We start from the raw sequence: 16,671 nt of genomic DNA on the forward strand, positions 1-16,671 counted from the left end.
GTCCAGTGGGTGAAGACTAGATTCTCACTGTCTCCATGTTTGATGAGCATGAGCCTGAGTTGTCCTCTCTCTCACCCCAGTCATGGTGTCCCACAACATTTTGTTTCCCTCATCGTCCCTGTGTTTTTTCTTGTTTGTTTGCATTTACTTACTCACCTACCATACTTACCTGACTCAGAACTACCAATGTCCCTTACCTAGCATTCCTCTCTTACTGAATTAAAAAAAAATAAAGGGCACCTGTCCCACAAAATAAAAAATATCCCATTTATAGCTCTCCATTTTCCACACATATCTTTATAACACACTTGATTTGGTCCATTTGGCTATACAACATGATTATGTTATTGTCACCCCACTTTCTGGAGTTGACAGTCCAAATTCAGCTAATATTCTGCACATATTTTTAGTTTGCACTGTTGAAGAAATGGATAGCTTTGGTTCTTTCCTGCCTCCCTCCTGCATATTCCTGTATTGCTTTCCCTTTGTTCATCCCCTTGCTTGCACCCCATTTCACCACTTTCCTATGTACCCCATTGTAATACCTATAATCTGGTCAAAAAATAGAATCACACACCACACATAAACCTTTCACTTTTAAGCCTTTATGTTTGTACGGAGTTTGGCATCCTGCACCAATGCCAATCAACAGTGAGCAACTCTACAATGCTGAATGTACTATACAGAATAATGTCATTGCATTTTCAGTGTTTATTTAAAAAGTATTACATGCACCTAGATTCAAACCCAGTATCATCTGGGCTCAGAAAGAAATGTATCCATGCATTTACACCTGCTGCCACAGAGTCATCTAAGCAGCAGTTGTGTTTCATACACTCAGTACTAACTCTGAGAATTTTAGCAATGAGGATCACATTTGTGCACTGCTTAACTATGTGCAAACAGGGAAAGTAATGGAAATGTGCATCTCATATGCTCTAACACTTTGGCTGCCATTGCACAAACCTGCTGCTCTACATTGCACTAAGCAGAGTCACTATTAGCATGTATTAGTGCTGTTTACTGTCAGTTTACTCTTCATGCCATGAAACTACATGTGGAAACATAACAAACTGAAGGCCCTATCTAACAGTATGTCACATGTTTACAACGTAGCCATGTGTTGCCTGCCCCCATGTACTGCAACCCTAGTCTCTGGGTACATGTTTACAAATATATCAACTACTCTACATAAATAAATAACACATGTTGTGTGATATGCAATGCACATCAGTCTGGTAACATGTAGAACTAGAACTGTCTTCACAGTTGAACATGCCTACACAGCCATCAACTGACCCTGGGAACTATTGACCCATAAGCCTAACCTGCCTTCTCTGCAAGGCTGTGGAAAGAATCATTATGGACCTCAACAAGGACATAGAAATCTTCAAACTCTTGACACAACCCTTTTTGGTTTTGTCAAGGGTAGATCTTGCTTATTAAACCTAGTGGACTTCTTTGAGAATCCCATCAAAGCCCTGCATGAGGGAAAATAGTACATACCACCTATCTTGATTTTGCCAATGCATTTGACACAATCCTTCATTCAGGTATCCTAGAGAAACTCTCCCATCTGGGGATTAACACATACATTACTAGGTGGGAAGCCAAATGGCTCACCAACAGAATGCACCCTGTCAATGTTGGGGAGTCCATCTCTACCAGTAGACCCGTTACTAGTAGAGTACTACAAGAATCTGTGCTGGGCCCTCTACTGTTGGGAAACTATTTCTCTGGAGTCCAGGTGAAGGTAGATGGCCTGTGGCTTGCCAAGTTTGCAGATGACTGGGTGCAGTCATACAGAGTCCCCCAATAATGTTAACATATAAAAGAAAGGGCTGACACAGACAAGTGATTGGTGCCAAACTCATGGACTGCAACTTAACACAAAAAAAGCCTCATTGTCTCCTTTGTCAAAGAAGTAGCCCCTGTTAATAATGATATAGACAGCACCCCTCTAAGCTCAAACTCAGTGGTATGAGACTTGAAGCGAAACTTGAACAAAGGTTGATAACAGTCTAAACTTTGATCACCATGTATCTATAGTGGTAAGAAAATCATTCTATATGGTGCACCTCCTAAATAACGGCATCGCATCCAAGACCAGGGAGTTCATAGCTCTGCTGTACTCGATCCTTATCAGATCATTAGTTGAGTACAGTGATCCCTTCTGTATGCACCTCAACAGACTTCTGCAGCAGCTGGAGAGACCACAGGCATTTCTGACCAAGAGAATCCAGGGCCTTCAAAACATGACATACATGGAAAGACTGAAAACCTTCTCACTGTACTCAGTGTCTTACAGGCTGCTGAGACATCCTGTGCCTGGCCTACAAAGCAGGCTCAGACCCTGCCCTAATGGAAATGCTACACATCCGCAAATCAAATGGGACCAGAGTAACTCACTCCAGGGATCTCAACCTAGCCTGTGACATAAACAGAACATGGTGTAGAGACAGCTATTATCTCCCAGCGATTGCTGCTCCTCTGGAATGGGCTCCCACTCCATGTGAAGCAGAGCTCTTTAATTGCCCTGTTCAAGCACAACCTTGGCAGCTGGATGGGTGACTGTAAATTCACCCCAAGGGTGGCACTCATGTCCCTCGTGGACAGGGGCAGTCAGTGCTGATCACAAAATTGTTCTGCTAATGACCATCTAACCATGGTCAGTAAGGGTACTCGTATTTTTACATGGCTAGGCTTGTAAAGGCTCTAGGGCCATTAGCCTAGTAACTTCCTATGAAACTATGAATGCATGCAGGCCTCCCAACACCTTCTCTCAAACATCTACTGCTGATGTCATCCACTGTAAGTTATCCTGCAGTGTTGTAAAAGTCAGACTTGTGCCATAGTGCTTGCATAAATTACTGAGTTCTGTAGTCAGTGCACTTGAATAGGTAGGGGGTTCTGTTCTCACTGCAGTCAGCAGGGCTGTGTTGTTTGTTTGTTTGTGTGTTTGTGTGTTTGTTTGTTTGTGCACTTGCTTAACATTAGAGAGAGCCTTTTACACCAGCATGTGGGACACTGTTGTTACCATAGTCTCCTCAACAGACACTGCTGATGTTATCACCTGTATCTGATTTGTGGATGTGCACTATTCTCACCAGGGCAGGGTCCGAGACTAGCCTGGAGGCCAGGCAGAAGTCACCTCATCCTATACAATACAGATTACAATGACATGGCTTTCAATGTATCCATATACAGCATGATATGGTTTGTAGGCCTTGTGTTTTCTTGTTGAGAAACCTCTGTGGTGTGTTCCGCTGCTGCATGTGTCTGGTGAGGCACATCAAAAGGGAGCATTCTCAGTTTGTGTTTTGATGAGGTTTGAGTGCAGTGCTGTTATATAATCCTCAGATCTGAATATGAAGACATGACTTATGATGTGCCCAATATAGCCTTTCCATACCACTGTGGACACTTGGTGGTCGAAGTTCAGTTTGCTTTCTGTGTGTGTGTTCCCAGGTCTTGCATCACTGGGCTTCAGCATAGCAGGAGTGTTGTCATTGCTGTAATTAGCAGGGAATTCCACTTTTCAGAAGGACAAACTAGACACATTTTTTTTAATTTATTTGTAGACTGTGTGGCTTTGTCACCAATCATTTGTCTGTGTTAGCCCTGCCTGTAGTATGTTATCATCATTGGTGAACTCAGTGATTGCATCCAATATGCAAGAATCAGCAAACATTATAAGCCAAAGGCCATATACTTTAGCCTGAACTATTGAGAAATAGATTCCAAACAGTAAAGGGCCAAGCACGGATTCCTGGGATATGCCAATGGTGACAGCTCTACTGGTACAGATTGATTCACTAACCAGTATGTGTTTTGTCAGTCAGCCAATTGGCTACCCATCTAGTGACCTAAGGGTTAATCCTCAGCTGGGAGAGTTTCTCAATGAAAGCTGCATAGGGGATTGTGTCTAGACCGTAGGCCACATCAAGATAGGCAGTTTGCACTGTTTTACTTTTATCCAGGCCTACCACACAGAATCATTGGACTGTGACAACATCACAGATGGCCTATAGTGTAACTCAGCACATGCATCTTCCAAACATAGTTGAATACACACTTCAACACACCCTCCACACACAATATGTTCCTGTAGAAGGGTGTCCATCAACAGGCATCCATCTGAGTTGGGAGGACAGCACTTGATGCATGCATGCATAGACACATCCTGACTGTCTTCATCTGTGAGATAGACTAACATGTCATCATGGACCTAAATGCACACAGCCAGGATATTACTAGTGTTCAACAAACCTGTGTGAGTTGTTAATGCCACATCATGTCTGTTACATCTGTTAGATGTCCTCAAAGACTTCATCGAGGGCATGCATGATGACAACACAGTCATCCTTTTGCACTTGACAAGCCCAAGGCATTTGACACAAATCTGCAATGGGGTATTCACTCAGCATAGTCTGATGTGGCCACAAACACCTATATCACCAAGTGGGTAGACCAGTGGATCACCTACATGGCATCTAAGTATGTTGATATGAAGTGACCTATATCTCAGGTCCATTGATTAGGTCACTACATCAGGACTGTCTGCTAGTCCCTTTTCTGTCCACTATGTAAGTCACAGACATCACGAATGACTTACACATCCTGTGTCCAAACAGCTGTCTGAAGGACTACATACTGTGGGCAATCATTGACTCCAACTGTGATATTAGTATAATACAGACAGTATCAACACACACCAAAGTTTGCAGCTACACCCATGACACCACCTGTGATGAAACAAAAACGTGGGGGGTTATGCCATTAAAACAAATGCACAACCCAAGGATAGTGTAGACCTCACACCCTATAAATAGACCAGTAACTATGTGACATGTGTCCTGGGGTAGATGGTATGCAGAACATCCAACACCATGTGGCCACAGTGCTGAATACACCCTTGTATGTAATGCAAGTACTGTGTATGTGAAGGACAGCCACATCACAGGCCATATCTCTATAGTTCACAGCCTTCATCACACTAATCAATGAGTGAAATGCACCCTTCTTCATGTACCTCCATACACATCTTCCAGTGGTGTGTAACTGAAGTGTACCATCTTTGCCACAGTGAACTGCCACACATCTTATTGGTCATACCTAGGTGTTCTTTTTGTTGCATAATCATTACTGTCTGATGGTGCTGAATCCCTGTCAAGTTGTTACATTACACCAGATTCATGTGTGGTACCTGTTCCGGTGATGCACACAGTATATACATAACTGTTTTGACAACTTTGATGGCATGGGTAACATTCATGACCATGTGGGTTATGCTATATATATCCCATGCACAGCAGTTAACTACTCTGTATTGATCATCATGTTACATACAGGTATAGCAGTGTCCCTCCTAACACCTCCAGCTGATGTTACAGTGTCAGGACGGTGTGTGTGATCACCGTCCTAGATTGCTGACATGTCATAATAGTTGTAAAAGTGTGTTGGTGCAGAATCATCTTTAATCACTCTCAGAATCACACATGTTGTGTCAGAGACATGGGATTACTGTGGGTAGTATTCTGATATTGTCCATGATTGTGTGTGCTTCTTTTACTGTTGTCCATGAGCCTTTACCTTTGTCCCATTTGTTGGAGACCTCTGCTGAGATTACACTCATTCAGGCAAATCAGTTTGCACAGCTTCACAACTGTCCTCCATTGACATGCCATCATCTGCTGTACATTAGATTGTTTCACCTGTCCTCTTTCCCTGTGTTCATTCCTACAATTCATCTGTGTGTCCCTATTCAATACACACACTTCCCCTGAGTGTTTATTTTACATGGCAGTACATGTACCCTTGCAGATCATTTACACACCTTCTGTACAGAATGCTTGGAATGAGATTTCACAATACTCTGCACTGTATACACTGTCCTGTACTGTGATTGGAACATATACATAACTGTATGTTAAACCCTGGTAATCATTGTGGCATCCCACACAATCCTACTAACCTACTGTGCTCTGAGGTAACCAGGTTTGCTATCCGTGTTGCTCCACACAGTTTCCTGGATGGTAACACTGTTGCCAGCCATGAAACCATGCTTGTTTATGTTTGAACGTGGTATGTGGCATGAATATGTAATTAGCACTGCTGCTCCCCTTGCATCACCGCGCACACACGTAAACTCCATGTAGGCTTCAAGTGAAGTCTGCATGGAGTTTACTGAATCCCAGGGATCATGTATACACTAAACATTTTTCCCACCTCCACGCTTCACCTTACATTTCCAAGAACACTAACCTTCATTAAATTATTAACCAGATCTTACCTCCTTTTCTCAATGTTTTTGTCCTTTTCTTTTTTTAAAACATATGTATGGAATGTATCCATTTGTATACGCTTTCCTGTCTTCTTCCTTTTTTCTTTTTTGCTGTGACTTAGCGGTATTGCATTTCTCAACTGTCAACAAATTCAGCAAGTAGGTGTTTATAAAAAGTTCCTATATTTAAGTGGATGTGTATCTATCTACCTATATTTATAATCTGTATAATATGACTCTGCTGAAAAAGAACAAATGACCCAAACCTCAACCTTCACAAGGCTGACCACAAAAGGATCAACTGTGCAAATGCCAGCTTGCTATTACACATGAGCTGAGCAAAAATCTCAGGGCATGAAAAACAAACTTTTAAAAAAATAGCCAAAAGTATTGTTGCAGGGGGCAAGCTCCCCCCCCCCAACATCTTACTAATTGTATATACTAACTCTGAGATTGCACAATGTATGATCTTATACACCTGTTTACCATCTGTGTCATTGGCTAGATTTTGCCAACTAAGCAGATGTTGACCAAAGGGGGATTCAATTAAAATCCGTTCCCATAAAATATAATATATCCATCCATCCATAGCCCCATCTTCCCATTTCTACACATAGCATCTGTGTGTCCCTTCAACAGTGACAATCATCTATAGCCAAGTTTCACACCACTGGATGGCTAGCCCTGCTGCAATTGTTCATACATACCACATACTCGCACAAACACCTGTGGTCAATTTAGAGTGTCCATTCCACCCACTGCATGTCTCTGGAATGTGGGATGAAACTGGAGTACCTGGAGGAAACCCACATGAACACAGGGAAGACATGTAGACTCTGCACAGAAAGCACCCCAGCTGAGAATCGAATGGGGGAACCTCTTGCTGCGAGGCAACAATGCTATCCGCTGCACCACTGTGCCACCCCATGATATATATAAATATATATGTATGCAATATATATATATATATATATATATATATATATATATATGTGTGTGTGTGTGTGTGTGTGTGTGTGTGTGTATATACACACATATTATATATATATATATATATATATATATAAAACATATATATATATATTATATATATATATATATATAATATATATATATATATATATATATATATATATATTATATATATATATATATATATATATATATATATATATATATATATATATATATATATATATATATATATATATATATATATATATATATATATATATATATATATATATATATATATATATATATATCTATATATATATATATATATATATATATATATATATATATATATATATATCTATATGTGTATATATCCATATCTAATCTACATATATATATATATATATATATATATATATATATATATATATATATCTATAGATATATCTATATATCTATATATATATATATATATATATATATATATATATATATATATATATATATCTATAGATATATATATATATATATATATATGTATATGTTGTTGGTCTTTCCCCGGTAAGGGGTCGCCACAGCGGAACTCCGGTCCGCTAATGATTGGCAGTAGATTTTTATGAAATGCTGAGGTGCCTGCTCGACGCCCAACCTTCAACGAAGGCACGCCCATTTACGCACGCATGTCTTTCGAACGCTACCCAACCTATATATGTGTATATATATATATATATATATATATATATATATATATATATATATATATATATGGGATCCGTACAGATGCTCGACTGCATCTTTCACAGAATTCCAATTTGGTGAGCATACTTGCGCGAAAGTGCTATTCACCGAAGCAGCATTTTCTCATAAGTATGCTTGCTGTTCTGGTCGTACTACAGTGCGGTAGGGGAAAATTCCCTTTTCCCCACCATAGTGCGACCCTGGAGTGAGAATATTGAAGTAGGGGGGGTGTGGAGGGCGCAGGGGGGCTTGCCCCTTGCATTCAAGTAGATTTTGTGGGTTTTTTGTGCTTTTTCGATGAAAGTGCTTCTGTTAAAGTGTGTTCGGTGGTAATGGATTTGGACTTTTGAACTTTTGTTCAAAACTCCTAGATTCATATATATATATATATATATATATATATATATATATATACATATATATATTTCCTTTATAAGTTTAAAGTTTCAAAACTACAAACTTCAAATGGTTGAGACCATAAGATTGAAGTTTTGAAGCTTTGAATGTTTTGAATGAAGATTGCAGTGCAGCTCTAAATGGGAGATTTACCGTTTTCCTCAATGTAGTGCAATCTTGGAGTTGGTATATTTGTTTAGCAGGGGGTGGAGAGTTGCAGGGAGGCTTACTCCCCTGCAAAAACTTAAAAAAAAATTGTTTTTATTTTTTTTACTGCAATTTTGAAGTTTCAAAACTTCAATCTTATGGTCTCAACCATTTGCAGCTCGAAGTTTTGAAACTTCGAGCTTGTAAAGTAGATCTATCTATTTATCTATATATATATATATATATGTATATATATGTGTGTTTGTGTGTATGTATATAAATATATGTATATATATATATATATATGTATATAAATATATGTATATATATATATATATATATATATATATATATATATATATATATATATATAAAATAAAATTTGGGTTCTATGGCTATGGTTGAGTTTATTTCATCGAAGATTTAAAAAGATATGTGTAACTGAAGTAATAGAAAATCTGCTGCTCTCACATACTCCTTTGTGTGTGTGTGTGTGTGTGTGTGTGTGTGTGTGTGTGTGTGTGTGTGTGTGTGTGTGTTTGAGAGAGAGAGAGAGAATGTATAACATTTGTTTTCCTGATTCAGATATATTGTATTTTTCAGTTAGAATTAAATTTGTTAGGCTATTGTTTTAGTGAGATATATTATTAAATGTTTGATTAATATAGTTTAGCTCATTCACTTCTTGTTTTGAAATTATCCGTTCATAATGTGCCTGCGCACACTGATTTGACAATCTTTCTGTTTTTGTTGCCTATTTTATTTATTTTCTCTGAATTATTTTATACTTTGTATATATATCTCTGCACGTATCTTTCTCATTTTATTACCTTTGTGTACATGTATGTACTCCCAGGAAGGGTGTGAAAATGGTCCTGATGGACCCCAGCTTACTAATTTATGCAAGCCAATAAATGAATTGATGTCTGGCATTTGCTGTGCTTTTAGACAGTCAAAATAGTGCCAGTGTGGATCTTGGCAGCCATATGTTGACTGTAGAAACATATTGGTTTACGTTCCTTAAGCATTAGTTGTGGAAGCATTTAGTAGGATGAATGGTAGTATCAACTCAAGAGAGCCAGAAAAAGGATGGAGTATGCTTTCCTAGATTAGCATGTAATATCTTGTCACTTATTGGTGTAAGGCATGCATGGCTACAGGCATGCAAAACCGGGAATGCAAGAATATCTGATGATCCGAAGAGGTGGTACTTTTATCCACTACTGAAGACATTTCAAACTGCGTGAATCAAATATGCTTCCAAGTATGAGAGCCAGAGAATGCAAGAAGTTTTGATTATCCTCAGAAGAGGAAATCTAAGTGTTTTCCAGTAGAGAAGACCTTTCAAATTCAGATCAAGTGGGAAAGGTAATGGTGTCATTTTAGATGCCTTTAATTGTAGCAAAGAATACTGTAATTTTATATATATATATATATATATATATATATATATATATATATATGACCAATATGAAGTCCACTACAAGCCCTAAAGTAAGAATTTCCTGGCAGTTTTTTTATGTGCAGTAACAAGTGGATGGAGAAACTTTATTAATTACTATGATTTTGATGACACACTGTTGTGAAGACATAATGCTACTAGTGTCGGGCTTATACATTTTTAAAAAAATTGTGATCTGAAGAGAAACACAAGCAGGCTTTTGTAACATCTTTAGTAAATCACTACTAAAACAGTGACACAGGTACACATAACATGAAAGAAAACAAACCACACTAACATTTTTTCATTCATTTTATACCAGTATTCCCTTTTTTACAATTAACATTCACTTTTTAAATTTACATAAATTGTTCAGTTCCTTCCGTCTCTTAAACCTCACGACTCCTCCTGAACATTATTCTGCAGGTATTGTTCCCACAGATCATAGTTACTTCTATGTAATTTGCTCTTTCCTTTTTCTAAAGATTACACCTCCATTTATTTTACCTCCTTCACAACATTCAGTACTTCAGTTGTAGTTAGTTTAGATTTTGATTCCATTTCTAGTAATTGCTTTTTTGGCGGCCAGTTGCATAAACATAGTAAGGTCTTACAATGTTGAGGCAGTTCAGAACCCATGTCCCAAGAATCATTTTCTTATAGTGATTTGCTCCCCAACATTTCTGACAAAACACGTTGTAGGTAATTTTTAAAGTCTGCCAATTCATTTACATTCTGAGAACAGACGTGCCTAATTATTTTTTTTTTTAAACAAGAAACATTTTTATTAAATTATCACATATGACACAGGCAGTCATACATTTATATGAATGAAAACAAACCATGTTAACATAATTCTAGTTGCAAGCATTATACATCACTTATTTATCATTGTCAATCAGACATTACATAGCCCATTCAGATCCTGGCTTCTTTTAAAGATTGTTCCTCCTCCTCTGCATGTATTTGTTCCCAAAATTCCATTTTTTTTGTATGTAATTTGCTCTTAACCTTTTCTAAATATCTAGATTCCAGTTGTTTTATCTCTCTTACTATATTCACTACTTCTAGTGCAATTGGTTTAGACTTGATTTCCATTTTCTAGTACAGTTGGTTTAGACTTTGATTTTCTTGTAATTGTTTTTTTGAATGCCACCATAATTAGACTCAGCAAGGCCATACTATGTGTAAACCATTCTGATTCTGTATCATAGCTCAAAAAAATAATTTGGTTATCTACTCCAGTTTGCTTACCCGGTATTTCTGATAGAGTAGTCTGCAAGGAATCTTTAAAGTCTGCCAACTCATTACACTCCCAGAAAATATGTTCCCAATTACCTCTTTCTTCCCCATCACACCTCCGATATTATATGTGCCCGATTATTTTTGTCTTTCTCATCACACCTCCAGCATTTGCTGTCTACTTGAGGAAAAATTCTCAGAAGTCTGTTTGGGTTTAAAAATATCTAAAACTTACAAGCAAAAATCCTAAACCTTCTGGACTAACATACTCTGGAGTCATACAGATGTCTTACATTATTCCTTGGTAAGTTCCCTTTAAGTCTGTCTTACGAATCTTTTCTAACCTCCTCTGATATAGTTGCATGCAGTATTTTATATGCCCTACTAATTACCCCTTTTCTAACAACTGTTTTTGTTCTAGACTCTACTAAAAACTCCTCCCATAGCTGGTATTTCAACTAGCACTCCCTATCCTTTACTCTTTACTTGTATTGGTTCATAGGTGTATACTAGGCTAACTGCCCTGGAGCCTATATAAGCCTAACCCAAGAAGATTCCCTGGTATCATGCCTCCCAAGTTAGTTCCCAGTGCCCTTGTCAAGCAAGGCCACTGAAGTGATCCCCGGGGTGAATTTCCTATTGCCCATCCACTCGTCAAAATTTCTCTTAAAGAGGGCCAGTGAAGTGCCCTGATGACGTGAATGGGACGTTTGTGGTATGGGAAGTCTCTGGGTTAGGAACCTGTCCCTCCAGCATGTTCTGTTTATTGTGGTAATGAGGTTTAGGTCCCTGGAGTGTGTGGCAAAGAGGGATTGGGATTTCTTTAGGTGTAACATATCTAGCAACTCTGGGTCAGACATGGCTTTGTAGCTCAAGCAGAGATTACCTCTAAGTAGGCGATAAGAGACAGAGTATAGCTGGAGTTTTTTGAATCTGTCCATATAGGGCATGTGTCTAAGGCCTAATATCCTCTTGGTGAGGTATTTTTGTGGCCTTTCCAGTTGTTGTAGGTGCTTAGTCAGGTACATACCAAATGAGGCGTTGTATTCTATAATAGGTCTAATGAGAGACGAATAGAGAGGGATTATGACCTCTTTCTTCCTGGATGAGAAACCTTTTGTAATGAGATGTGCCACATAGAAGGACTTTCTGACTACAGTTAAAATGTGTTGTCAAAGGAGAGGTTGCTGTCAACCTGTGTCCCCAGGTCTCTTATCACACCTTCTCTGTTTAGTGGACTACCACCTATGTGATAGTTCACGGGCACCGAATTTTTCCCAAAGGGAATGACAGTGCACTTTTTGGCATTGAATTTAAGGCCATGATTCTGGCATCAGTCATTGGTGTCAGTGAGGCCTTTTTGTAGAATGTCTAAATCAGAGAATCAATAATGGCTCCCAGTTTGCAATCATCTGTGAACATGGTCAACCAGAGTCCCTTTGTGCTGGCTTGAACTTCAGAGAAGTAGATGCCAAACAGGAGAGGACCTAGGACCGATCCCTGTGGGACACCACTTGTAACTGGTCGGTAGTCAGATTTGGAGTCCGCTACTTTCACAGTGTGGGTTCCATCAGTGAGCCAGCCAGTTGGCCACTCATCTTATGACATAGGGGTTTATGCCTAGTTTAGTGCATCTGTCTATGACTCCTGAGTTAGGGATGGTGTCGAAGGCCTTGGCAAGCTCTAGGTAGGCTGTGTGAATTACCTTGCCCTCATCCACAGCTCTGGTGACAGACTTAAAGAAGTCTATCAGGTTGAGCAGGCATGATCACAAACCCAAACTGTGCGGGGTCCAGAGTTTGGAGATTCCCTATGTCCTTATTTATAAGGTCCATGATGATGCGCTCCATAACCTTACATGTCAGACTCATCAGGCTAATGGGGCAGTAGTTCCCAGGGTCTGTAGTCGCTCCCCCTTTGTGGAGTGAGATGACCATAGCAGTGCGCCATTCAGTAGGAACAAAGCCTGAAATGAGGCTGTGATTGAACAGGGTACTCAGGTGTGGTGCCAGTTCACTTTGTAATTCATGTAGAACACAGCCAGGGATATTATCAGGTCCCATGGAAGCTGTATTCTTGGCTTTGGACAATGTGGTTTTTACCTTTGTAGCCGTGATAATAGAGACTTGGCATTCCTTAGGTATTGTGAATAGGCCCTTTAGGGGTGAAAGGGGGTTAAAGTTCGCACTGAACCTGTTGGCCAGTATGTTGGCAATATCAGTTGGTTCTGTATATGTATTGCCATTGTGCTGTAACTCAGAGTAGATCTGAGTATTGCCATGTAGATTCTTCACATAATTGTAGAATGCATTGTGGTTATCTTTAGAATCTTGTTTTCGTAGCTAGCTTTAGAGGATTTGATGATGGATCTCAGTTTTTGCTGAGGTTGACAAGGGAGTTTTTCCAGTCTTGGGATTTCACCCTTTTCTGCAACAGTTTTTTCCTTCTGTTGTAGAGTTTGTTTATGGTGGGGGACCACCAAATTGGCTTCATTATTTTGGAGGAGAGCATCTTGGTTCTGTTTGGTATAGGCCTATTCCATGCACTTGTGTATCTGCTCATACAGTGCATTGGTGTATGATTCAGTCATGCACCTATTTTCCATTTGTATGGGTGTCGTGAAGTTAAACACCTCTGTTTTTAGAAGTCCAAAATTGGCTTTGGAAAAGTTTTTTTACAGTGGTTCCCTTTGAGGGGGTGGGTGAGAGTGAGATTTAGCCCTCTAGCATTGAGTAGCATTACCCTCAAATTTTGTTTGCTTGTAGCTGTTAGGGTACTAATAACACCCGGTTACTGTTGTGTTCTTAAACACCACTGTCTTTCTAGTTGCCTGCCCCTTATGTTAATTTGACCATGTATCTCATTTCCTCTCTGTTTTCACTGGTTGGTGTGAGTAAGCACAAAATTATCATTTTGTGAAATCACTCCCCTTTAACTATTTAAATATATTTGATATGGTCACAGTGTATTGTTTAGATGCTATGTGTGTGTGTGTGTGTGTGTGTGTGTGTGTGTGTGTGTGTGTGTGTGTGTGTGAGAACAATGACAAAAATAAATCCCTTTGCTGTTGTGATTCGTCTGTTTCTAATAGGATGTTTGTAGGCTTGATGCATACACTTCAGCTACAAACATACTGTATTACAGATTAAGATACTGATGCTATAAATCCTTGCTCTTTCGATCAGGACACTGATGTATGCTGCCAGTAAGACTGCATCAGAATGGTTGCAGTACTGGCACTTAAAACAGTTTACACTTGATTCGGGGGGGGGGGGGCACAGTGTTTCAAAGTGGAAATTATTTTGGAAATGATTTGTTAATCTTCTACATGAGTCAAAATTATTGTAAAATGACCAAAGTGCCATTGAGTGCTCATCAAGTGATTCTGCGGTGCCTGTCAAAGTGAGTGAAATTCGGCATATAACACCTCCAGGGTTCAATTCTTACCTCTATTTTCTGTCTATGTGAAATTTGCATGTCCCTCCCATATCTACATATTTTACTATAGATGTTTCAGTTTCTTCTTGCATTCCCAAAACATGCTGTTTTACAGGCTACTCTAAGCTTTCTATATACACTCCACATTTGCTTTTTGCCCATGCAATCTGTGTTGTGGTTAAAAACAGTCTGTAGATCTGGTCACTTACTTGGTTAGCAAACAAGTAGAATAAAATTATAAATGAGTATTTTTGTATAAGAAAGCAAAAAGCTCAAAATTATGTATTTTATTGCTGGTTGAGCATTATCTTTGTGTAGGGGTTCTTTCAAGTTCTATTTTAGGTATCACGAAGCCTAGTTAGTTTTCTAAACTTCTAATGTGTGTAACAGCTTGTACAATCTTATTTCTTTGTCTTCATCATTCTAGATCTGTGGTCACCATTACAGAGCCTGCAGAAGAGTTCAGTCAATAAAATCTGACTATCCTGTAATAAAGAATTTGCCTCTTCGATATAGTGTCCAGTGCCGTTTTTTTAGATCATCAACTGGTATGCCATTGGTTATGAGTGTATTAATATGTAGTGTTTTTTTTTCATTTTATTGATGTGATTATCAGTGATTTTTTTTTTCTTTTATTCTTAGTTACCAGTGGACAGATTGTTCAGTTTAAATTGTCAGATATTGGAGAAGGAATTACGGAAGTTACTGTAAAGGAATGGTGAGTCAACTAATCGATGTACATGACTTTTTATAGATACTCTGTCTGAATTTTAGTCCTGAAACACTGCTTATATTTCATACAGTCTTGGACACAGTTTGAAGCAGGAATCTTTTCCTTAGGTGTTACCTCCTTTGCCAAACTTTAATGTAGTTATGCACATAGCCGAGACTACTAACTTAGTTAAAAAAAATAAAGTAACATAACATTTTTGCAGTGGTAAAGAACTATACACCTCAGAACATAATGGTTTCTAGCTCTAAAGCTTTATATATTCTTCTGGTTAACATTGTTTTTATTTTTCCCTGTGTGATAGAGATTTTAAAGTGCTATTGAAGGTTAATCAAAAGCAAAGAATCCACTATATGCCAGAAAATATGTCTTTTCTCAGTTACAGTGCTTTCATTTGCACAGCTTAAAAGGTTACTTCAGAATAAAAGCATGTACGTACAACTGCACTCAAATATCTACAACCACAAATGACTTTTTAATGCCCAGCCAATAAAAGTTAATTTCTTATTTGTTAAAGTAAACCTAAAAAAACTGCTTTGATTTATTTGTGCAAAAATACTTCTAAATCTGCCTGACCACCTTTCCAAAGAAACATGCTGTCATTAAAATGTGCATAAAACTTTACATTTTAAATCCTATCATCTTGTACAAATAGTCTTCCTCCTTTTCAGCAATGTCTGAATTGGCAAACATGCTTGTTGAAAACAATATAATTGTTTATTAGAATCAAATTTATACAAAGAACTTTCATGTTGTTTTTAGAAAAATGTGTTTGTATTACCAAAAAAAAACCTTCTTAATATTTCATTACCATCATTGTACATAATTACTGAATACAATGATGTTACATCTGTGGTGACCATAATCAAATCTTTGTGAATGTCTGTGATGCTAATGGCTTTGTTTTTTTTTTTTTCTAAAGAAAGTGCCATTAATATTTATTTTAAGATTTCATCTTACAAACTAAAAACTTCAACAAATTGCCCAAACATAAAGACAGAATCTTCATCTGTGACCCACAGACACTTAACCTTAGGTCTGATTGATGGGTCACTTTGGTTTATGTATACCTTTGGTATTCCAAATAACGATCCTAATCTTTGGCTGTCTGCTGATAAGTAATGATACACATCCATGTTCCCTCTCCATGCAGTACATTGACCAAAACTGAATCAATAATCTTATAAGCTTAATTGACTTCTCAAGTAACCCTTATTATAAGTGCTATTATCTAAATCGTGCTAGTGTATATATCCATAGTTCTTATGTAGTGGAAGTTTGTTTGTCATGCTGTGACAT

The 16,671-nt window shown here is 38.2% G+C and overlaps 1 protein-coding gene across 2 annotated transcripts in view; it reads left to right on the forward strand.

Annotated features, from left to right (window-relative positions):
- Positions 1-16,671, forward strand: part of DBT (dihydrolipoamide branched chain transacylase E2) — an 854,289-nt gene that overhangs the window by 184,498 nt on the left and 653,120 nt on the right. For both annotated transcript variants that reach the window (XM_044085776.1, XM_044085775.1), the window contains exons 2-3: positions 15,070-15,190; positions 15,285-15,360. In XM_044085776.1, the coding sequence (XP_043941711.1) occupies positions 15,070-15,190; positions 15,285-15,360 (197 nt within the window). The remainder of the gene's footprint in view (positions 1-15,069; positions 15,191-15,284; positions 15,361-16,671) is intronic.

Source organism: Protopterus annectens, chromosome 10.part0 (genome assembly GCF_019279795.1).
Source record: "Protopterus annectens isolate FY-2018-M chromosome 10.part0, PAN1.0, whole genome shotgun sequence".
In the NCBI taxonomy this organism is placed as follows: Eukaryota; Metazoa; Chordata; order Ceratodontiformes; family Protopteridae; genus Protopterus; species Protopterus annectens.